Source organism: Cygnus atratus, chromosome 2 (assembly GCF_013377495.2).
Source record: "Cygnus atratus isolate AKBS03 ecotype Queensland, Australia chromosome 2, CAtr_DNAZoo_HiC_assembly, whole genome shotgun sequence".
NCBI classification, from domain to species: Eukaryota; Metazoa; Chordata; class Aves; order Anseriformes; family Anatidae; genus Cygnus; species Cygnus atratus.
The window spans coordinates 112,466,768-112,488,889 of record NC_066363.1 but is presented as its reverse complement, the minus strand read 5'-3'; the positions used below and the strand labels follow the sequence as shown (position 1 = coordinate 112,488,889).

General features: G+C 41.5%; 1 protein-coding gene across 1 annotated transcript in view; it reads right to left on the bottom strand.

The window, feature by feature from the left end:
- The window catches only part of TAF4B (TATA-box binding protein associated factor 4b), a 70,541-nt gene that overhangs the window by 30,605 nt on the left and 17,814 nt on the right, over positions 1-22,122 (bottom strand). Inside the window, 8 exon segments of the mRNA XM_035564008.2 lie at positions 2,512-2,681; positions 7,674-7,701; positions 7,704-7,778; positions 8,208-8,343; positions 13,313-13,885; positions 16,983-17,072; positions 19,203-19,325; positions 19,430-19,597. Coding sequence (XP_035419901.1) covers positions 2,512-2,681; positions 7,674-7,701; positions 7,704-7,778; positions 8,208-8,343; positions 13,313-13,885; positions 16,983-17,072; positions 19,203-19,325; positions 19,430-19,597 — 1,363 coding nt within the window.

The window sequence follows — 22,122 nt, the reverse complement described above, 5'->3', positions numbered from 1 at the left end:
TTCAGAAAATATAGACATTGTTTCACTTAGCCTCTAGAATCACTCTCCTTGCAAGGTCATTTATAGGACAAAGTTAATAAGAACACAAATCAAGCTTCGTGTTCGGGGATGGGGAGAAGTGGTAGCTGTAGAAATTAGTGCCATATTCCGTTAATTTCAGTAATTAAAAAAATAGAGAATTACATTTTGCCCTGCTTGACACCGTGCTTGTTAACAACTCATGACATTTATTCAATGAATAGGGATATTTTTCGCAGCGCTCTCCGGGTGTGCAAGACTCAGCCCTCCTCTCGCCTACCTCGACCAACCGGGCACATGGCAGACTGATCCAAGGTGGCAACTTAGAAAATACCAATCTGATCCCATCGGGGTCATCAAGCTATCGCCTCCAACCCGTTCTCTGGCTGCCACTGCCCTCCCTGCTGCTGGACAGGTCCTAGAGCGAGGTGTCACCTTCACAACCTTCCTGCAGGCTGCTGATGGAGAAGTGTTCCTGTGCTTGACATGGTCGGTCACTCAACACAGCTCCACCAGGATACCTGGACAGTGCTGACTTCTCCCTTATGGGCGAGGCAGGGAGCTGTTCCACACACTTTATACGCAGCACCCATCAAAAGCTCTTTTCCTTGCCCCTCACTGCATTTACAGTGGCTGTAAGATTTTATGATGCAATGCATAGCATGCATTCAAAATCCATTTTGGTATTTATTGCCAAGTCAAGTGTTAAGAATGGATAAACAGTACACTGTAAAAAACTAATCACCTAGTTCATTTGCCTTTATTATACATTTTTAGTTGGCGCAGCAATCTCACCAGACAGGGAAAATCTACAATGTTTTTCCAGATAAAATCAAAATGTTCTCTCTGCTTGATCTCAGCTGGTAAATATTAGGCTGTACTTTAGCTGAATGCAAAGCTCATTTTGCTCAAGCATCTTTCAATGCTTCCTCTGTAATTCACCACTAGACAATCAGGATACCTGAAACTTGAAACACCACTTTAAGAACAAAATTAAGCCTCCCCAAACCTCAAGACCACCCTTCCACACACAATTATTGAACAGAAGAGGGCTCTCCATTCAGGAACAGAAGCATTTGTTTTCTAAATTGGTGCACTCCCTGACAGTATTTGTCTCCTTGCCATCAAAACAGTTTTTCAATAATAACAACTCACGTCATAAATGTGGAACAGCTATCATGCAAGCCTTAAAAGAGCTATGCCTGTATTTTCCATCTTTAAATAAATTGTCCAAACACCACAAAACAGCTATTCCAGAAGTACTTTCTCCTTCCACTTTTTAAGAGTTCGTTTTTTCCTTATACCTGTCTCCCATGGGCGATTGGGTTGACCATCTACCAAACTTTGAAATAAGCTTCTAAGGACCAGGTCCAACATGTCTTTTCCCCTTTCAACTAGTGAGGGGGCACTGACCCCACTGAACCATGCTCCTGCACGGCCCAGATGGCACATCTATCAGGCTAACTAGTGTGGGGTGTACAGAGGGAGCAGGTTGCATTTGCAACTCCTCACAAGCTAGCTGCTTTCCTTGGACTAGGACCAAGTTGCATGTAGAAATGGGAGGACTTTGCGATCGGACCACTGCACCAGAATTAGGGCTGCACACGTGAACAGTGGGCTTTCTTGAATGCTCAGCTGTGAGCTCACTGTTGCAGTATGGCAGTGCACCACTGAGTAAACATGAGCAGAGCGTTGAGCGACACCCACCCAGTTTGCTGTAGATGGCAACGTGATGCTGTACCAACGCACACTCCCTGCTCAGACATAACACACCTTGCCAAGCAACAGTTATAATTTTGCTCAGAAACTAATGGCTGAAGCAACACATACAAAAAACCCACCTTCCTATTACATTTTAGGCTCAGGCATTCAACATGCATTCAACATACATTCCATGGTAGTATTCACTGACACAGACAGATAACCTTAACATCTCTTTTGTATAAAATCAATGGAAGATTCTTCCACATAGGGATTCATAAACAAAAGTCTGCCGTGTGCATATTGGCAGTACAACATTTCTTTCTAACCACATGGGCAGGATGTGCAACATTGGGCAATAGAGTACATATACCCAAACAGCCTGAGGAATGCAAAAGCTGTTAAAAAAGTGAATTTAATATACCCAACTAGGAGCTGTGGGAATAGAAAAGCACACTTCAGTGTTCAAAATTAACATCTCTTGTTTTTTTGTGTGTTCCAATAAGTGTAAAAGTAGTCAAGTTGCTCACTTCATAGAATTATTACACGTAGAAGTGGCACCAGCTTCTTTTTCCGCTACTGGGCTTCAGACTACTTCCACGTAAAAATTTAAAGTGTATTTCTTGACTAGAAGGGGAAGTAAAAACTCGGTATAGTTTGGTAGGAACACATGAATGGCGATAGCAGATCTTGGAGTACCAGCTCCTTCTTCAAAGATCAGAGGCTGGCTGATGAAAGATGCAAGAATACAACTCTATATCTGTACACAGTAGTTACACGTTTTGTTCTCACCGATGTTCAAGATCTTCTTTTGAAGTGCTTCTGAAGAGAGAAAAGGTTCATCTGCACAAGAGCGGATCACTGTACCAATGAGTTCAGAATTTGTTGCCAGAATGCACGCGCTCTCCTCACTCAGGTTGACCCCAGCCATAGAAGTCACATCATTTATGTCATCTTCATCTCTACCAAAGAGAAAATTATTTTATGCTTCATTCAGAACGCATACAAAGACAAACCTCTTCTATCATCAAACAGCCATGTTCACATATTTTGGAGGCTACCTCTACACAATACATTTGTGGTATGGGAGTGGACAGGGAAAGACAAGTCCTAAAAAGCTTTCACAATTCTCTCAAGTACCTCAAACATTAGCTTAATCAATGCCTCAGTTGCGAGGTATGCAAATTCTTTACAAGAAACTTTTGAATAATCTTGGAAACAATGGGCTGAGGTAAACCTGGGTTAAAAATCCCCACAAGCCTCCCCACCTCCACCACTGATCTTCTAGCAGGGGAATTTATTAGCAGTAGTATTCAGAAGACAACAAAGTCAAAGTTACTGTTGGAGTCACAAAGTTAAAGTCACAAGTAAACTGAATACTGTTCTAAAAATCCAATTCACTGGGCAGAACCAAGTGTAGAACAAAGTTGAATATTGCCTCATTAAACCATAACCAAGTCTATTTTCTAACAATGCCTATCATCCTATGAACTGAAGTTTACAGCAGAAGCATATTAGAAGAAACGTGACTAACTTTTCTTTCAGTGAGTTCCCTTAAAAAAAAAGGCAAATATTTCTTGTCTGTACACTACAACCAACCCAGACCCTGCTCTTTGAATCAGTCGTGTCGTACAATACTCCTGTACGTAACAGGGAAGATGCTGTGCTTCTGCAGAACAGTGGCAGAGGTCGACATTCCTTCACGAGCTAGATTCTGTTGTGGCAGCTTTGGACTACATGCTCAAAAATCCAAGTCTGGCATAGTTTGGACTAACAGTAACAGCTAGCTACCACCATTGCAAAGTTCATGTTGAGCAAATAGTTCGTGTGTCTCAGCTTCTTTTATTTATTTATTTTTTAACATCATTTAAGTTAGAATACTTAATAAAACTTGTATGGGAAGTTTTTGGAGGAGTTCTGTAATGAAACAGTGAGTTATTTTCAGAAAAGCTTAGATCACCAAGAGAAAGCCTTTTTGCTTGTAAAGTGACAAAAGGTCCTACTGTTGGCTTCAAGGGTTTAGGACCGATCCATAATAGAAGTCTGCAGTATTAGTACAGACAAGTGGAAGCACTCAATCTGAAAGTATTTTGATCTGGATTAAAAAAAAAAAGTCTTTGTAAAGGTGTTCTCTGGCAAGGTTCAACTGCAGGAATCACTGTGTGACCTAAATAACTCTTGAATGAGGGGCAGGTCAGAAACTTCCCATTCTCAGGTTAAACGGGATCTCTTGGAGGCTGTTTCCTGACTTCTTGGAAAATGGCTTGGGCTTGAGTGATGCTCAAAAGACAAGAAAGCATTGTGGTTTTTGTTGTTTTTGTTTGTTTGTTTTCCTCTCTCCTCCTCAAGCTATAGATGGATTTTCTCCTTCAGACTTCAGTAGGTTTCCATGGTGCAAGACTTAGGTCCCATAACATTTTGAAAAGGAGTCTGGCTAGGAAAGGAATCCAGCCTCTCCCTACCCCTCCTGCCTTTCATTTGTGTACTCTCATACCAGGCAGCTTCTATATAATTTGTTTAGGGGAGAAGGAGACCCAAACTAGCTTCATTCATTACGTCTGACTAGACATCGCTTCCTGAGTACGCTTTTGCCCCAGATTTATCACGTTAAGAAAAGCACTAAATCCCAGGATTGTCAGGACCGTTGTACGATCACCCTTACAACTTAAAGCTAAAGCCACCACTGTCAGAACAGTTTCCCCACCATCTACCTCTACAAAACTAGCAACTGAACAATTCCAAGAGTATAGCCGTACTCTAAAACCATCCTTTGTCGAGCTACTATTTTCTTTCATCTTTCCAATCACAGTCTCTCACGTGAGTGCACACATAAGAACTTATACGTAAGCACACGTCTCTGCCTGTACTGGTTTAGAAGACCAATTCCAACTTCTTCACTGCTGGACATAAGACAGCATTAAGTCACCAACTCACTAGCCTTGATGAAAGATTAATTTGCACATGGGTAAACACTGCTGCACTTATTTTACTTAGCCCAAAGAACCTATCCCTAAATTTCTTTAGCAGTAGTGCTTACTAGAGATTAACATAACTTTCAGAAGACGTGAAGTTTGCACTCTTTACTATTATTTTGTCCATACTACTTGAACAAATCTCAAGCATTGTAAGTATCGCATTATGTATGTAGAGTAAGCTATTAAAATCATTTTATTCAAGTGATAAATTAAATATATTCCAGGTGTTTTGGCTGGATGCAGACTTGCTTTCATTTTCAGCAAAGCCTCCACAAAGTCCCTCTTTTGCACTACATCCATTAATACTTTTTGCATCTGATCATATCACACCCAGAAGCCAACAAGAAACAAACACTCTCCTAGCTGTTACAGGTCTCCAGCAATTGAAGTTGTCAGTACAAAGGGAAAAACAGAATGCACAGTTCTCTATGTTACGCTGTACGGGGTCAGATTTGACATGCAAATTGAATATTCAACTGGAAAAAGAAGCCCAAGCAATACAGATGTGCCTCGTATCTAGGAATTTGGCTGCAGTGGCTGAAAAGCGAGTCTGTGGCACCCTCTGGTGTCTGAACAATGCACATGTTTTCTTCTCAACCCATCTTCTGTTTATTCCATTTTAATCAAAAGCAAAAGTGATAAAACTACAACGGTATGCTTAACCCAAAACTCCGTGCATTGTCACGAACAATGACACGGGACAGAACAATTCCAGCAGAGTGTGAGCCACCAGAACTCCGCTCATGAGCACCACAGGGCAGGAAGCACAGCTGCCCAGATGTTCTGCGCTGCTGTCTCACTCCTGCTTGTCTAGTAGTCAAGATTTCTGGCACCTCCCAGATTAAATGCAAAAATCAGTTGTACACACTTTTGAAAAAAAAGTATTAAACAGAATAGACGTAAGTCTTAAGTATTGTAAGTAATACGTAAGTATTTTAAGATGCAAATGTGTGTCTTACTTTTTCCAGGGTGCTCTGGCATACACTTTACAGAGGTATGTAAAGCCATTTATAAAACTCTTGATGCTTTTAAAGCAGACTGCCCTTTACAGTGCATGTCTTAGGACAACAGAGTGCCAGCAATGCACAAACTTAGCTGTTCCCATTTCAGAGAGGATTCTTTTTAACTGGAACAAGAAAATCACCCTTTTTCCTGTTACTTATTTCTAGCAACACCAAAAAAAAACCACCAACATTAAAGAGCATACAAGGTCAAATTGCATTTATTAAGTAGAGTTTGCAAGTATTATATTCCCAAATCCTAACCTAACTTACGCACACAATGGCAAAGGGATTCAGGACTGACGACACATTGCAGTGAGAGGCCATAGTTGTACGTGGACACAAAATCACATCAGTTACAAAGACATGCTCTCTGCCCATAACAAATCTCATCACAAAACCTGCAAGGGAGCCATAGTGTTCTCTGCCTCAAACATGATCAGCTAGTTGATGGATCATAGGTCACAAAGAATAGCTTTGGTGGGAATGTTAAAAGTTGGGACAGAAGAGAGCAAAACACTTCACAGTTTACTGGGGAACGTCTATTGCCCGGGCCAGAATAACGCTATGTGGAGCTAGACCTCTTTGGTCACACTGGTAAGTGGTAGCATCAGGAATGTATCCAAAGAAATTCTTCAGAGACTAGAGACTTACTAAAAAAACGTTAGGTAAGCTAGAGATTTCACATCTGAATTCTCATGGACTTGAGCTACTTTGAAATTCATAGTCCAAAATTAGGAACAGAAATATATTTTGGATCACACTGTAGAAGCAGAGTTTTTCCTAAATAACTCTCTAAAAACTTAAGTCAAGGAAAGAACATCAAGAAGCTCAAGTCAAACTTTTTCATCTAAGGCAGTTGATATATTCTGACTGGAAGAGCACAGTAAAATCTTGTTTCTAGGGACGTGGTTTTTTTTTTTTAATGATGATATTTTATAAAGTAGCTTGGCTTGTTTGTTTTTAAAGGGATGTGTATTTTTCCCCCCAAACATCACTACACAAAATTACATCCCAACTTTTATTCTGAAGCACATTTCATAAGAGTTTGAGGGAGCTAAACAGAGCAATTGTTTTAACATCAACTTTTTCTTTCCATTTCTGACAACCAATGTTTTAAGTATTTTGTATGCACTGTATGTTACTATAAATAACAACAGGTGTCTGTATCTGTGTACACCAAGCTGTAGCTTTCAAAAGATTAGAAGTCAATTGGTCGACAAGAAATAGGTATCATATCTGCTTTTACCCCTGGAAGACTAACTTCAAGTTTGCCTTAAGGTCTTAAGGCCAATAACGCACACTTACGACAGTTTGCACTTCCACCCCAACATCAGATTTTAGAGCTACAGAAATCATTTCTCCTTTTGAAAAGTGAATCAGAACTAAAAGCTATAAGTATTCTTCTAATCTGAAGGCCTAGAGAATATGCCAGAAGCCACAATTAGAGATGTAGTCAAAGACTTTCACCTCTACATACAGAACCGAGCTTGTAAGAAGAGCTAATAAAAGATATTGTAATACAGCACACAGCTTTAAACGGGTTACCAGCCAGCCCAAATTACAGCTCAATGCTATCTGGCTGTCTGTTAAAAGCAGATGTTATATCTGATTTAATCTTGTGGAGAGCTTTTAATACAAGGTAACTTTACATTAGTTAATAGTATTCACAGGATCAAGATCAATATGCCTCCTCCACAAGTGAAAAACTGATACATATTGATGCACACTGTTTGTATAATTACATTCGTGTAAAATAACATGATGAAAACCCTAACTCATCAGGACAGTTTTCCTATACTAAGAATAATTAAGATCTGCTATGAGGTCACAGTTTTTAGATCCCCCTTGCCAATTCATACTATACACCAACCCTAAGTCTCTAAAGAAAGCTGCTTTTCTCTGGGCTCTGTTCCCACCTCTACACGCGCTGTTTCTTTTGTTCCTTCCAACAGGAAACGATATTGTTCATTTTTACCTGAAGGATGTTGTTCCATTCTCTTTATTTTAGTTTTCTGAACAGGAGATGCTTGAAGCGACAGAATTTTATTTCCTGGCAGGGTAACTTGTTTCAGAATGGAACCTAAAACAAAACAAAGAACATGCCATAATAGAAAGCAAAATGCTCAGGCAACTGTTTAATCAGTTCATGTGTCTAACAAAGGCTACTGCAGACTCAGTAACAACTAATTAGGTCCAATTGAAAACCAGACACTCTAGAGTACTACATTCTACATGTTCCATATACCCTCCTCTGTGCTGATCAGCAGAAGGTTTTAGTGAGAACTGGCTGGCTGATACAAACTTACAATATGCATCAACCTGGACCTGTTGAAGGAAGAAGTGACATGACATCTGTACTACAAACACCCAGTAAAGATTTACAATCTATCATACCGAAATGTTTTTTCTCTTGACAGACAGCCACCTTCCTACAATCTACCAACAGCCTGTACTGATTTCTGCACCTCAGCAGTCCTCTCCCTTCTCCATTACAGAGGTTCCACCATACCTGCAGGAAACTGGTTGGTTTGAACAAGCGTATTCAGCGGCATCCTCTTCTCTGCAGATGTCTGGAGAGTCAGCGTTGAGGGCTGTGGGAGTGTGGATACTTGCTTTACAATGGCTCCTGACGGTTGTTGGACTACCTGCAAGTGGAATATCCAATATCAAGAGTGAGAAGAGCTAAATATACAGAGGAGTAAATAGTATCAACATGTTCATTCAGCCAGAAGTGCTGCAGGGCAGGCATGCATGTCTAGCTTTCAGTTTATAACAAACAGCATGCTCAAAAAAAAAAAAAAGAAAAAAAATCAACCATCACTTCTGTTGACTTGAATGCCAAGAAACAAAATCTTAGCAACTGGTGGCGAGCATAATGCTCCATCTCATTCAGCAAGCTCTAACAGACATTTCACCCCTACTCTCTATTTATAGCTATATCAGAAAATTTTCACTGAATACTACGCAATCTGTTACACTAAGAGACTTTCCTCTCTAGGCCTTGTTTAACAGACTGCCAGTTGAATATTGTGTCTGCCTGCCAACAAGTTCAAAAGAGTAGGTATCACATACATCTAGATTAAAGAAAAATAAAATAATAAAAAAAAGAAACAGCTAAAAGTCCTGCAATAAATTCTTCTCCTGTCATGAGGAATACACCCTATGAAGTTACTAATGCATTTTTGGAGCTGCAAGGTCAATTGTAAATTGAGATGCTGAGCTTCAAAGTGTTAAACAAAAGTACACTTGAACATACCAGTCAGAGGGCACACGAAGTGCTAACCAGCAGCACCTACGCTGAGCAGAGCCTCTATACAAAAACAGTGGTACACTGCTAAAGGGTAAAAAGGAAGAGGGTCGATAGTTTCGTTTAAAGAGGTTGTTAAAAGAAGCAAAACCAGACAGCAGGGTGTCATCACAACACAGACCTACAGGCACAGCCTATAAAGACAGATTCTTCTTCTTTGGGGACAGCCATTAAAATGCACGAAACCAATAAAATTGCAGTATCTCCAAAGGCTTCATGCCCTAAGCCTCCTAGCAAGCAGAACGTGGGCTGCAGCTTCTGATACATCCTTTGCAAAATTCTTGATCACAAGTAGTAGAAAGACTTTACCAAAAGCACAAATTTATCAACATCTTCAGATTGAATCCCAGCTGGTTAGGGGCAAAAAGCCAATACAATGAGTTTAAATGGTTGAGGAAACTTTTTCTCTTAAGCCTTTTACTCTAACTTCAGGAAGTCTAACGAGTTCTTGTACAGTAGTTGTCTAAATAAAGTAAACAAGTTTATATTTAAATAATTGGCGTTTACCGTACTTCAGAATTTATTCTATTTCAGCTGCCTCCTGTTATCTAATTCCAGATTTATCAGTAAACACAATCAGCATAAGAATCACACCTTCACAAGACGATAGGTACTCTGTATTAAGAAGTGAAAATATGCTCCCCCAGTTATTACTGCTTACAGCATCATGGCTTGGCATTGAGGTAGAAATGCAGAACAACTGAGCTGAAGGTGGTGTTCGAAAACCAGACAAAGAACAAACGACTCTTGAGAGGGAAAAAAAGCACACACAAGATCCATCTCTCCAAGTTTGTATGCACATGAAAGAACCACAGGAATACAGGCACTGATTGTGGACAGGGTCAAGTCTCACACATACAGCACTTGGTCACGAATGAGTACAGGCACTAACATTTGCTTCTACTGGGGTTTTAACCAAGACACAACTTGATCTTTCTGAAAGATCCAGCTTCCATAGGCTGGAAGTCAAAAAAACAACGTTGAGAGCACAATTTGTATGTTCAGGTAAGTACTGAACAACCAAACAGCTTGGGCGAACTACTCACAGGATCTGCCAGCATCCATACTGGCATGCACCTAGAGATCCTCCCTACCACCAGTGAGAATGATGCTTCATCTTCAGCACACAAGAAACTGAAACAGCACAGGAGGAAACGTAAGCATTCAAGATTACTGCGGCAGACAAAAGAAGAAGAGATAGGCAATGTCAAGTCAATAGCCTAGGTGGGAACTGGGAAATAAGTCAAGTAACCGAGGATACTAGATCAACCAGAAACAGAAAGGAAGGGTTGGCAGTAAAGCTGTTTTTCTCTTTGCCATTCTAGCTGCTAGATTTACAAAAGCTGGACATCCTTGGTACTGGCAAAGGGCACGGTCCTAGAAATTTCAACAGGGACCTAAAGCCCTGAAAAAGTACTACAAAAACAGACCGTATCTATGCGTTTCTATTACTTCTTGCTGCTAACCTGAAGAAGAAAGAAAAGGGACTGCTCCTTCAACCCCCTTAAGTAAGTTCAGAGAGACATCAGCATAAAAAGCAGCAACACTTGAGTAAAAAAGCGCAATGCAACGTCCAGCTGACAGCATGAAAGGCAGCTGCCTGGTGGAGACTTTGAATAGCGTGAATCCGTTCTACCTTCATAAAGCAAAGTTTGGAGATCAGTTGCGAGGTGTTAAAGTACCAGCGTACACCAGAAGTGATACTGCTTTATGAAGGAAGCCCTACGAGCAAAAGCATGCATTGAGGACAAAGCACAGGCTCTTTCCTCTTGCTCTTCATACTTAGCGAAGCTCTAATTCCATAGCAGCGTTATCACCATTACAGACAGCGTCCGGTAATGTAATTTTTCATTTATTATGCTTAATGAGAGACAAAGCAATACTACAGCAAGACACGCTTTATTTCTAAGGTGAAACAACTTTGGAAGCCAATACTCTTAAATGAGTCCATGTTAGTAAGGTCACGGGGGGGCACCCCACAGAACATGCGGCTGCCAGGGAAGCCGAGGGCAATGCTCACAACACAACACAACCCAGTCCCAACAGCACCCCTGAAGAACAGCCCCCTCGGTGCCCACCATACAGACCCAGAGTCTTGATGACCGTGCCACAAAAAGAAGTGGTCACATGCAGCATCTCTCCCACCACATTGTTCATACAAGACCACTGCAGAGTTGCAATCTTAAGCATCACTGATGGAGCTAGCACGTGGAAGCACAGAAGATGCTTGCTTTCCACTCCTCAAGCACAAGAGACAAATTAGGAACGGGCATGCAGAGGGAGTGTGTGGCATCAGACAACCATGAGGGCTGGAGAGGGAAAAAAATTGCTGGCAGCACTATACGGACAGATTTGCACAGCTGGTGTGTGTTTCCTTTCAGCTGGCAGCAGGACCCTTCTATTTAGGGAGGTGAGGTCCTGCTTTGTTTTCTTGTGTCAGTGGACAGGCCCTCTGTCCTTCTAAAAGTAAAGTCATCAGGGAAGCCCTAGAAGATGCAGCCACTTCTACCAACTTGCTCCTTGTGCTAACAGGCCACCTGAACAAACACCGAACTCCTGATAGGGCTGAGCTGCCAGTGGTCAGTTCAGTCCTTCGACTACATCCAAGACCAAAATTAAATAGCTATTCTGAAGAGCAAGAATTTTAATCACTCTGCCTGGGATCCACCCAAATGAGGATAAAACGTGCTTTGTATGCAAGTCAATGTTTGTAACGCACAGTAAAGAAAAGCAGTTTCATTAGGCTGCCACACTGCCGTACTGGAGGAGGCAGAAGTCATTTCTTGAGTTCACCAAAATGATATTCAAGAAGCGCCTTGACTCCACAGCGTAGAGTTAAGCTTCCTCATCTATTTGTACAGATGGTCAGTCTTTCCCCTGGATTACATGGCTCGCTGTGGAGCCAACAAACTGCTCTCCAGCTCTCTTACAACCTAAGCAGCCCTCATTTTCTTCTGGCTGGAAATTCAGATTTAGTCCTTGAAGGCAACAAGGGTAGCAACTCTTTCCCCAATTTGGCCGTAGCAACTACGATCAAAGTTTTAGTGCATACGCAACAACAGTTGTTTAAAAAACAAAACAACACAACACCAAACCCACTCATAAAAAGAAACCACCCTATATAGTTCAGTGCTTTCGGCAAGTCTGAAAAGGTGAAAAGCTGGTAGAATAAGCTGTTTACTTAGAAGAAATTATTATTGTACTACATCCACCTTACATGCTTTGAAAAAAAGGAAAATGCAAAACACTAGTTGGTCTGAATACTGTGAAATCAAGTCTACACAATAACAAACTACAAATGGAAATTCACACACTACAACAGCTGTGGAAAGTAAATCTAGCTTCAGAGGAAGTCTCACATTTTCCCCTTGTTGGAAGGAACAAATCCTTACAAGGAAGTCCTATTCAAGAAGAGTCATCTGCCAAAGGAGATGATTCTCCCAGTATTCCTGAGGTCACTACATGCAGGTAGACACAGCACACTGCTCAGTATCTCAGACATCCATAAACCAAACCTAACTTATTTTACAACGTTGCTCTGCTGGGTATACTGGTGATCCACAGCTTGCTGGCATTTAACATTAGCATTAGTGAGAAATTAACCTGTGCCAAGAAAAAAAGTGTCAACGCATTGCTCTTGAGAGTATTGTTTTAATAGAGCATTTATTCCTTCTGAAATTTGTTAGCTAATGAGGCCTGATAGAAAAAATTGACTTTTTGATGACTTCATAATTAACACGTCTTAGTAAATCTGGAGGTCAGAGCTCTCCTCGAGCTTGTTAATACATTTCAGTTAGCATATCACTACAGATCATCAAACTACCGATTCCTGCAAAGCATCCAGTGCAGGATCTTTGAAGGTAAGGAGACTGGAACCCCTGGGGGCTAGCTGAGGCACAGCCCTCACAGGGCATCTAATAGTAATTAACATAAGCATCCCATCATCAATTTCTGTTTCTGACACAGGCATTTCCTGCCTTTTCTTTCACATACCAACCTAGCCCAGCTGCACACACACCAGGAGTCCAAGCACGTTCCCTCGTGTCTCTATCTGGACGTTCAGGCTGGTTGAATGGTGGTCAGCTCATCTTGCAAGAGACATAGCTTACAGGGTGGCTTTAGATTCACCTTTTTGGCAAGCGTGCAACATTTCACAACTATCACAAATGTAACTGGTTAACTCATGACGGGTGGCTTCATATGACAAAAAAACACACCTAAGGTGCAAATTGGTATTACCCTGACAAAATGTTAAGAGTCATAGCAAAAGAAGCTCAGGTACAAAGAAGGAGAGAAATTCATCTTACCAACTGTTTCACTTTTACCACCTGCTGCGCGCCCACCGACTGCGCAACGATGGAGTTTGGCTGGGAGATTTTAATACTGATGGGGGTGCCGATGACTGGTTTCAAAGGCTGGAGAGGGGTTGTTGCTGAGGATGCCACTGCAGAGACGAGCACTGGCTTTACAGGTTGGAGAGAGGACGTTGCTACCGCAGAGGTGAAGACCGGCTTCACAGTTTGGATAGCAGTCAGCCCTGATGTCGCTATTGTGGTGGTGAGGACTGACGCTGCGGGACGAAGAGAGGCTGCCACCACTGCAGAGGCAGGAACAGGCTTCACGGTCTGCAGAGAGGCTGTCACCGGTGCACTGGAAAGGACTGGTTTTATAACTGGAGAGGCTGCGACTGTCGCAGAGGCAGACACTGGTTTTATAACGGGAAGAGAATTTGTTGCTACAGCTGAGGTCGCCACCGCTACAGGAGTTGGTGCAGAGGTACAAGTTGAAACAGCTTCTTGGGTTGGAGCTGGCTGCTGCATACACTGCTGGATAAAGCTTTGAGCATTTGGCATTAGTTGCCGTAAGGCAAGCATGCTTTTCTAGAAAACAAGAAGAAAACAACATGGCTGTAACACCAGAACAGCCTCCCACAATACTAGACCTTACATTAGCAACTGAACCTTCTTCCTCAGGTTTTAATTCTTCTTTTTTTTTTTTTTTTTTCCAAGAGACAATAAGCTGGTTATTCCAAAGAAGAGGTTTTGCTACAATTCACGTAGCACAAATGCAAGTACTCTTAAACTGATGAAGGTTTAAGTTAAGAATCACCAACATAGGTTGAGCAAAGATCAAGTCACTACGTCTTCCCTACCTGGAGCAAACCCCATCTATAGGGAAATTTATCCCAAAATCTGTTCTTTTGTTTAGACTGTTTCAATGTGGAATTTATGCACCAGAGTAAGACCAGCTTAACTATTCTACTATTCTCAATTCTTTTTGTTTTGCCAAAAAAACTGCTCTCTCATAACAGCTGTGTTTATTCCATTGAGCTCCTCCAGCAGAGAACTACAAATTATCCAATAAAATCAGGAACAAGCTCTGAAGATGCCTGCACTTGTACACCAATACAGCTGTATCTACACTAGGGGGGGATACCACTTTACTAATGTCTGTATAGCTGCAGCAGCACAGCTTACGCCAGAGAAGTTCTCTGCAACAGGAGAACATTAGTAAAAGTATCTGGCAACATCTCATTTTTAGTACAGCTATGTTTGAGAAGGTTAATGGACAGAATAATCTTCAAGCCCTCTACAGATTTTCTCCTTGACTATTTACAATCTGTTATGGCTCAGAACCAGGGGAAATCATTTCTGCAGCTACCAGTACATTCTCACAAAACTTTTTTCCCCTGACAGTTTTTGAAGTCTGTAAAAGTCTCCAGCACAGTGCTGTTGCTCTGGGCTTCATATGAAAAGGAACACGCTATCTCACTTGCTAATATATCGAGTGAACAAATCGTTTGTACATCTGGACCTTCCATGGCACTTCTATCTTTAATGTTAGCTTCCCTTTCTTTTAAAAGACTGCTTAGCTTTCCTCATGCTCTTGATGCAGTTTATTCACCAAAAGCATCCAGATTTGAAAATAAAGTTGGCTTTACAGTGTTTTTTTTCCATATTTCCCGTGTTTTTTAGAATTTACTTTTTTTTAAGTTATTGGAACATGCAAAACCAAAAACATGCAGCAGCTCTGTCCAAAATCTGAAGCTCAAAAGATAAGAGCCAACTCCACAGAGAATCCTCCCTAAAACTCCACCTTACTAGCTAAAAATGTGTTGGCAACGACCCGTATCACATCTCTGCCTAGACTTGAGCCACAGGCGCTTCCCCCCCGAAACAAGGGCAGCACCAAAGAGAAGCGCTGGTTAAGCCAGCTGCCATTTGGCACTCAGCCCTGTCGCAGGTGCCCAGAGCACGTGCCAAGTAAGCCTGGTCTGCACCGACTACACACCCTTCAGGTGTTTCAGAAAAAGGCAACCACAGCACAAGATGCTTTAAAGGATGGGTAACGCTATGAGGTCAGCTAACTTCGATCCCAGCTGTGCCTGAACAATGATGCTGAAGTTTTCCTGTTTCATTGTTCATCTAGCGTACAGCAAGGATAGAGCATCTTATTGTGCGTTACAAGGGTACGGATACTGCCCAGACCAGAGAAGCCTACATGACACCTGGGAGCATGCAGCAGCTCTGTGTGATGCCAGCACAGACCTGACAGAGGCTGATGAACCCAACCTAATGGATGCTTCAAGTCCCATGGAGCTGCTTCAGGGTCTTTGCACCAAACCTACCAATTCTCCATGTTGGGGGACAACTTATAAACTCCGGCGGAGCACTTTCACAATTTCTGCAGCCAAACTTGTCCTGGCAGCTAGCAGAGCTCAAAGACAAGCTTTGCCGATCGTGCTGACCCTGCGTGCACAGCCTGGTCACTCTGCAGCCAGGATGAAACTGTCCACGAGTAACAGAGCTGCCTGTGCAGAAGTTGTTGCACAGGCTGCTCTAGGAAGTAACATCAAAACTCTGAACTGCAATAGGCTGTAATAATGCAGATCGGATTTATTTATTTATTTAGGTTTTTGCATGGGCATTTAAAAAAACCAGGAATTTAGATTTTTTTAAAATGTAACAAATACTGAGACATACTACATCAAGCCCTGCAGAGGAGACTTCTAGTCTCCTGACAAACTCACTAGCAAAGCATTTAAAGGCTGTCACTGTAACAAAAATATTCATCCCATACTTGAAGAGATTAATACCAGCTATCTAAAGCAATAGCAACATTATCAGATGTATTGCTACATGGACTGTCAAATACAAAGAAAGAAGGCAAACTCCAGAAAACCTCTATCACAGCTTTACCACATAACCATTCTTCCTTGATTCTCTGCTGTGCCTGTAATGAATGTCAGAGAAAAGTACAGATCTATCAGGTCTAACAACACTGTGTGCATTGCAGTTAAGCAAATATAACCAAGTTTTCCAACTTTGCACTGGGATTTAGCGGTCGCTATACGACAAAGATGTTCATTTTTATTTTGACTGTCAGTAAATTCCATTCTACAACATGCTTTCAAGAAAAAAAGACAGAATTTTCTTATTTTCATGATTACTTGCTTGAACAGATTAGAGTTATCCCGGGTTACTCTTCCTAAGTGGCAGGAGTCCGTGAGACATTTTCTGGAGAAAGGGGTGGTTTTTACCCTGCCCCCAGTTAAACAGAAGCCAGCAGATGAGTGAATATTGAGCATTATGCAAATTCTTTAAGGTCAAGTACTGCATAAGCTGCGCACAGTCTCTATTGTCACTCTTCTGTATTAGAATTCAAACCAGCTACAGTTTTGCTAAGGAAGTAAAAGGTCATCTTAGCGTAGCTGCTCTACGGTAGATGTACCAGCTTCCAAAAGATTTGTCTCCAGTAGTTACTGGGGAGTAATTATGCTCCAACATGACAATACAACTGAAGCTAACACCTCTGAAATCCCCCACAAAAATCTCTCCATCTTTCCAAGAGCAGCAGTCAAACGGGGTTAGGCTAAGCACCATTTCCTCAACTGATCTGAGCAAACAACTACTTGAAAACTCTTTTCTGGTCCTTCTTCCCCCATTAAATACCATATATCCACAATCAGACACTTACCTTAAGAAAAGGAACTAAATACGGCTGTGGAGAAGACTTGAGCTCTATGTACAGCTTCTTTGTAAATTCTTCTGGTTCAATTTTTGCTTCCTAAGAGGAAAATATAATTACAACAGTAATTTATAACTGAATCTATCTCCCTCCCTCCCCCAATATGTGTATTAACAATTCATGGAAGTTTACATTATCACGGTGTTATTCAATTTCAGTATTCTCAAATGCTTTTTTCCTCCTGTATATTTAAAGAACACATTTTAGGATAGAATGATGTTATAATTTAGATACGATACGCTATTTTAAAATTAAATTCCTTTGTTCGACTACAGGCAGTTAATACACTTAAGGATATCTGTTCAAACACCCATTCACTGAAGTGAACTGATAGAAACAAATTTGTAAGTAACACTGATCCTTTTGAATATCTCTTTTATGCAGAAATATTTTAAATCCATCAAGAGTACTTCATGCTGTAAAGGTAGTTTATCTGCATAAGGATCAAAATTTAAATAGATCCGAGACAAAAGACAACTCAGTGCTGTTTTTGTTAAACAATTCCAGTCTAATGCTCACTAAAGCATAATAAAGCAGAATACTTAACGCCTTCTTTCTAAAGCAGGAGAAGCCAAACATCAGAACATCACTTTTGCATACCACCACGGCAACACTCCTCCAGCTCACAAAGCACAGTCTCCTTGAAGCTTTCTGCTCTGCCTCACCACAAACACCTGTTTCAGTGGCTTGAGAGGGCTAGGAAGCCACAGCAGCCTTCCGGGACCCCCTTGCACATCAGCAATGGGGCTGAGGTGGTGGATAGCCCCAGACACTGCTGCCACTTCTCACCCTCCCAGGTGAGACCATGTGGCTACCTCCTTCGGGAAGGTACAGAAACACAAGGACGAGGGACCCTAGTGCCAGTCTCTCCATCTGCAGAGAAATTATGCTTTTCAACCTTATCCTCCCTGAGGACAGCTGTTCCAAGGAGCTCCGTGATAAGAGGAGGGGGTTTAAGGACCAGATATTCATAGAAGAGAACTTTGGGCAGCCCTCCTATCCAGTCGTTGGACCCGCTGCCTGTCAGGCCCCACTGAGCTGCAGATACAGGTTGCTGAGGTCCCACTGACACAAATGCAATGATTTGGTATACCACATCTCAGTGCAAATAAGGTGCTTGACACCCACTCCATGAAATGCTGCCTTAAGGACCACTTTACTTCACAGCTGGTGTTTACTTGTTTCCCTCATGCATATGAAACATTAATTTATTTTGCATTTACATCATACACACATACTGAATGACAGAAGAATAGCATTTTAAAAATACTGTAAAAAGGCAAAGAAATGCACTGTTAAACAATTTATTAATGGCTGGTAATTACTGTTCTTTAAAAAAAAGCACTGTAAGCACAAGGAGGATTAATTCTCATATGTTCCTACAGAAGCATAGTGTATAGTCCAGCAGGGACACACAGGCAACAGAAGAAAAGGGGAATCAAATATTTTTGCAAGCCTGCATCTTAAAACAATCTGTTCCCTGAAATTATCCTTCTTTCTACACCTTGCTTTTCTAGACTGAAATATTCCTTTGGTAACACAAAGCAGTCTCCCTCTACCTGCACACAGCCTTCTGCTGAAGTGGAACAAAACTGCAGCAGTGGTCAAATGCCAAGACAAGGAGTGGCAGAAGAAACTATTACCAAGAAAACCCAGCTGTGCTGAGGTACACCACAAGGCAAGGAGAGAGACATTGGCAAGACACCACATTATTTTCTCCATCCTGTTGTCTAATGACAGATAATTTCATGCTTGCTTCACTGGAGCTTCACCACCAACGTGCAACTTGGTTCTGTCTTGGGAGTAAAGAAGTAAAATGGACTCAGTACTGTACTACAACCTCCAGAGTAAAACCCTTGCCACTGAGGACCCAAAGCTATGCTAGCGTGAAAAAACAGCTCAGACTCAAAAGCTATGTAAAAACTATCAGTGCCTCCTGTCATCAGATACCTGTGTGCATAAAGTGAAATGGGAATGCGAGGGAGAAAATACAATATGGGATCCAGCTAAAATGAGTGTTATATGACTTAGGAGACTCAGATATATTCTGCCACAAATCCAGCTCTTTAGCTGTTAAAAAAAACAAGCAGAAAGAGAAGGAACAAGATTACAAAGTCAATGTCAAAAACAATATAAAAATGACACTTTGCTTTAAAAAAATAGTCTCACCAAGAGATTTTGCACCAGATTCTTCACATTCTGCCCCATCTCGGGGGCTTGAGGTCCACTAGATGCCAATTTTATTAGCGTAGCAAGGAAATTCTTGCATTTCTTCACATTCTCTAACATCTCCTAGCGCAGAAATAAAGAGAAGACTGTTAGATGTTGCATTGGCTCTCCAACCTCTGATGAATATAGAGAATGTTAATTTTTAATTAAATTTTTTTTTTCCTTACTGTAGAAGCGCTGGTCTGTGCTACTGTTGTGCCCTCTGCTTTCACAGAGACTGCCTTCTGGGAGATGGATTGTGCAGGTGGTCCTGTAACTGGAAGTTTTACAGGTGTTCCAGTACTCGAAGGCTTTACAGCAGTAACTGTAGTAACACTAGCTGTTGCAGCTGCTGGCTGAATAGAAAAATTAACACTTTTTAAACCAACAATTAATATGACAAACACATACTGTATTCTGCTAGCATATTAAGTAGCATCCTTCCTCCACACTCGAGATTACTATTTAGAACATAAATGAACAAATCTTGTCATTGTTTTTAGAACTTTTGATTCATTTCCTTTGAGAGGCTCTATTTCATACAGTAAGTGACAAAACCAGCACGGCCATCATTCTGTTTTTGAGTCAGTGGGTGGTGGGGAAGGATGGAGGCTCACACAGTCTGAAGTCACTGCCTGAAACTTCAAGCGAAGAGGGAAAAGTAAAGTCTGTCTTGAAGAAACCTACTCCTTAACTTTGTCAAGCTTCTACGGTCTAAGACTAATCAATTTAATTCTAAGCCAAGTTATACTACTCTGAAGATAAAATATGACTTCAAGTGATTATTTATCTTCCTTTCTTCCCCTGCAGCTCCTCTCCCAGTTGCAATGTCCCTTACGTTTCCTATCACACAGGCACCAGGTTGAAGATGTCTTCTGTCCACTTTGGAAGGATGCACGTGCCAGCAAAAGCAGCCAGCTGAGCCACAGCACCCAAGTTCTTCCTGCTTTTTCCTTGTGGGCACCAATTTGGATCTCTCTCAAATCTGCCCAGACACAAACCCTTTCAAAACTCATTTATGGGACTTTCAGGCCTTTTTCAAACCTCTTTATCTATCAACAGATTCTGAAACTCCAGCAGCACAAGAGTTGCAAAGGTTTATAGCAAAAGCTAAAATTGCCTTTCTCCTTTGCAAACCAGGCTGAAAAATAGTAGTTGCCAAAGAAAGCCTACTAAACGTGAGTATTAATACTTCAGATACATAAAAAAACAACTGTTCTTCTGATATAACGGTACAAGTAAGATGTTTCATTTCTAAAAAAAAAAAAAAGCACACTTTTCATTTTCTCAACTTGTTAACTAAAAAGCCACAGTTTGACCTCACAGAAAACAGAAATAAGCAAAAGTTCCAGTTTAGATTTGAAGCCTGAAAGTCAGTATTGTTTTTTTTCCTCCAACCATTACTCATAAGACAGTAATGCCCAGCTTACCCTATCACAGATAAAACAATATCAAATCAGAACTGGATAGAGTTTGTGTAGAATATCAAAATGCTTTTAAACCCTTCAGAACAGGGGAAATTAGTGAGCCAACCTTTAAAGCTAGAGCAAAAACACTGGCACTTTTGTCAGACTTTTTCCTGGGTGGATCCTTCTCCCCCCTATACCTCCCCAAGCCGCTGCCAGCTTGACATGAAAGAAGCAGGCAGCTACCAGAAAGCTTTCCAGCTTCGGCTCCCACTGTTGGTAACACTTTAATAGCTCTCTGCAGGATCTTTGCCACCACCACTGCCTCTTCCAAGGATGAGGCTCAACAGCTCTAAGACCACAGGGAGGCAAACTGGGCACGAGAATCCCACAAACAGATGGAAGGGAGAAAGACGGAAGGGGACAGAGTACAGACCTGTCAAGCTGCAATGCCTTGGGCTTTTAAAAACCGAAAACATGAGGTTTGCTGGAGCTGCTCTCTTGCAAAGTCCAGTGTGTTTACACATCAAGACCGGAACAGTATTTTATCAGCTGAGGGAGGGAACAATGGGAAGCCTGCTGGACCCTTTTCCCAGAACGATGAATATATGGGAATTAACTTCTGTCATCTGCCCTCAACCTTTTTTGCTACTGACAATTCTCATTCTCACTTTGAGCAACAGAGAAACAGTCACCACAAAAAAAAAAATGGCATTAATCCTGCATATTTTGAAGTCATTTCAAGAGAAGTGCTCTGCATTTAAATGAAAGTGCCCCAGCATGATGCTAATTAGATACTTTGCAACTCTGTTATCCCATCTGGGAAGAAGGTAAAAAGATTTAAAAAAAAGTACACGTATTTTGTCCAACCTCTGAGCTCAAACATTCAGGAATGACAACATATGCTTTTGTGGATGAGAAGAATAATCCTGCAGTCAGTAAAAGGAGAGAGTTCTGCATGCAGTAGTGTACAAAGTTATACTCAGCATAAGGATATACTCAGGATAAGAGACACAATCGAGCCAAGTACTATTTCTTCTCCACTGTCTCCCACTTTGTCATGACATTGTATTTCCACACCAACACTCCTCTTCCGTTACCTCCAAAAACTCAAAATTAACACCAGCAAGTTCTTTTAGGACTGATGAACAACACAGCTGCCAAGGACGCCAGGCCCAAGGGCTCTTCCTTTCCTTCCCCAGGCAGTTCCTGCAACCTGCCACACAGGCTCCCTTGTCAGACCTCTTTCATCTCACCTGCCCCAGGGTGAGGACTGAAGCAGCCCTATGATAGCAATATGTATCCATACGAACCTATTTACTCTCTATTATAAAAGAGCCTTGCAGAGGGGTTTGTAATAGTCTGCAAACAGGCAGGCTCTGAGGAAGCTGTTACAAACAAAACAGCAGTATGCATTTTTCCCTACAGTCATCCTTCTGGCTACTCAAATCCAGCCCCACGCTCATTAGAAGTGG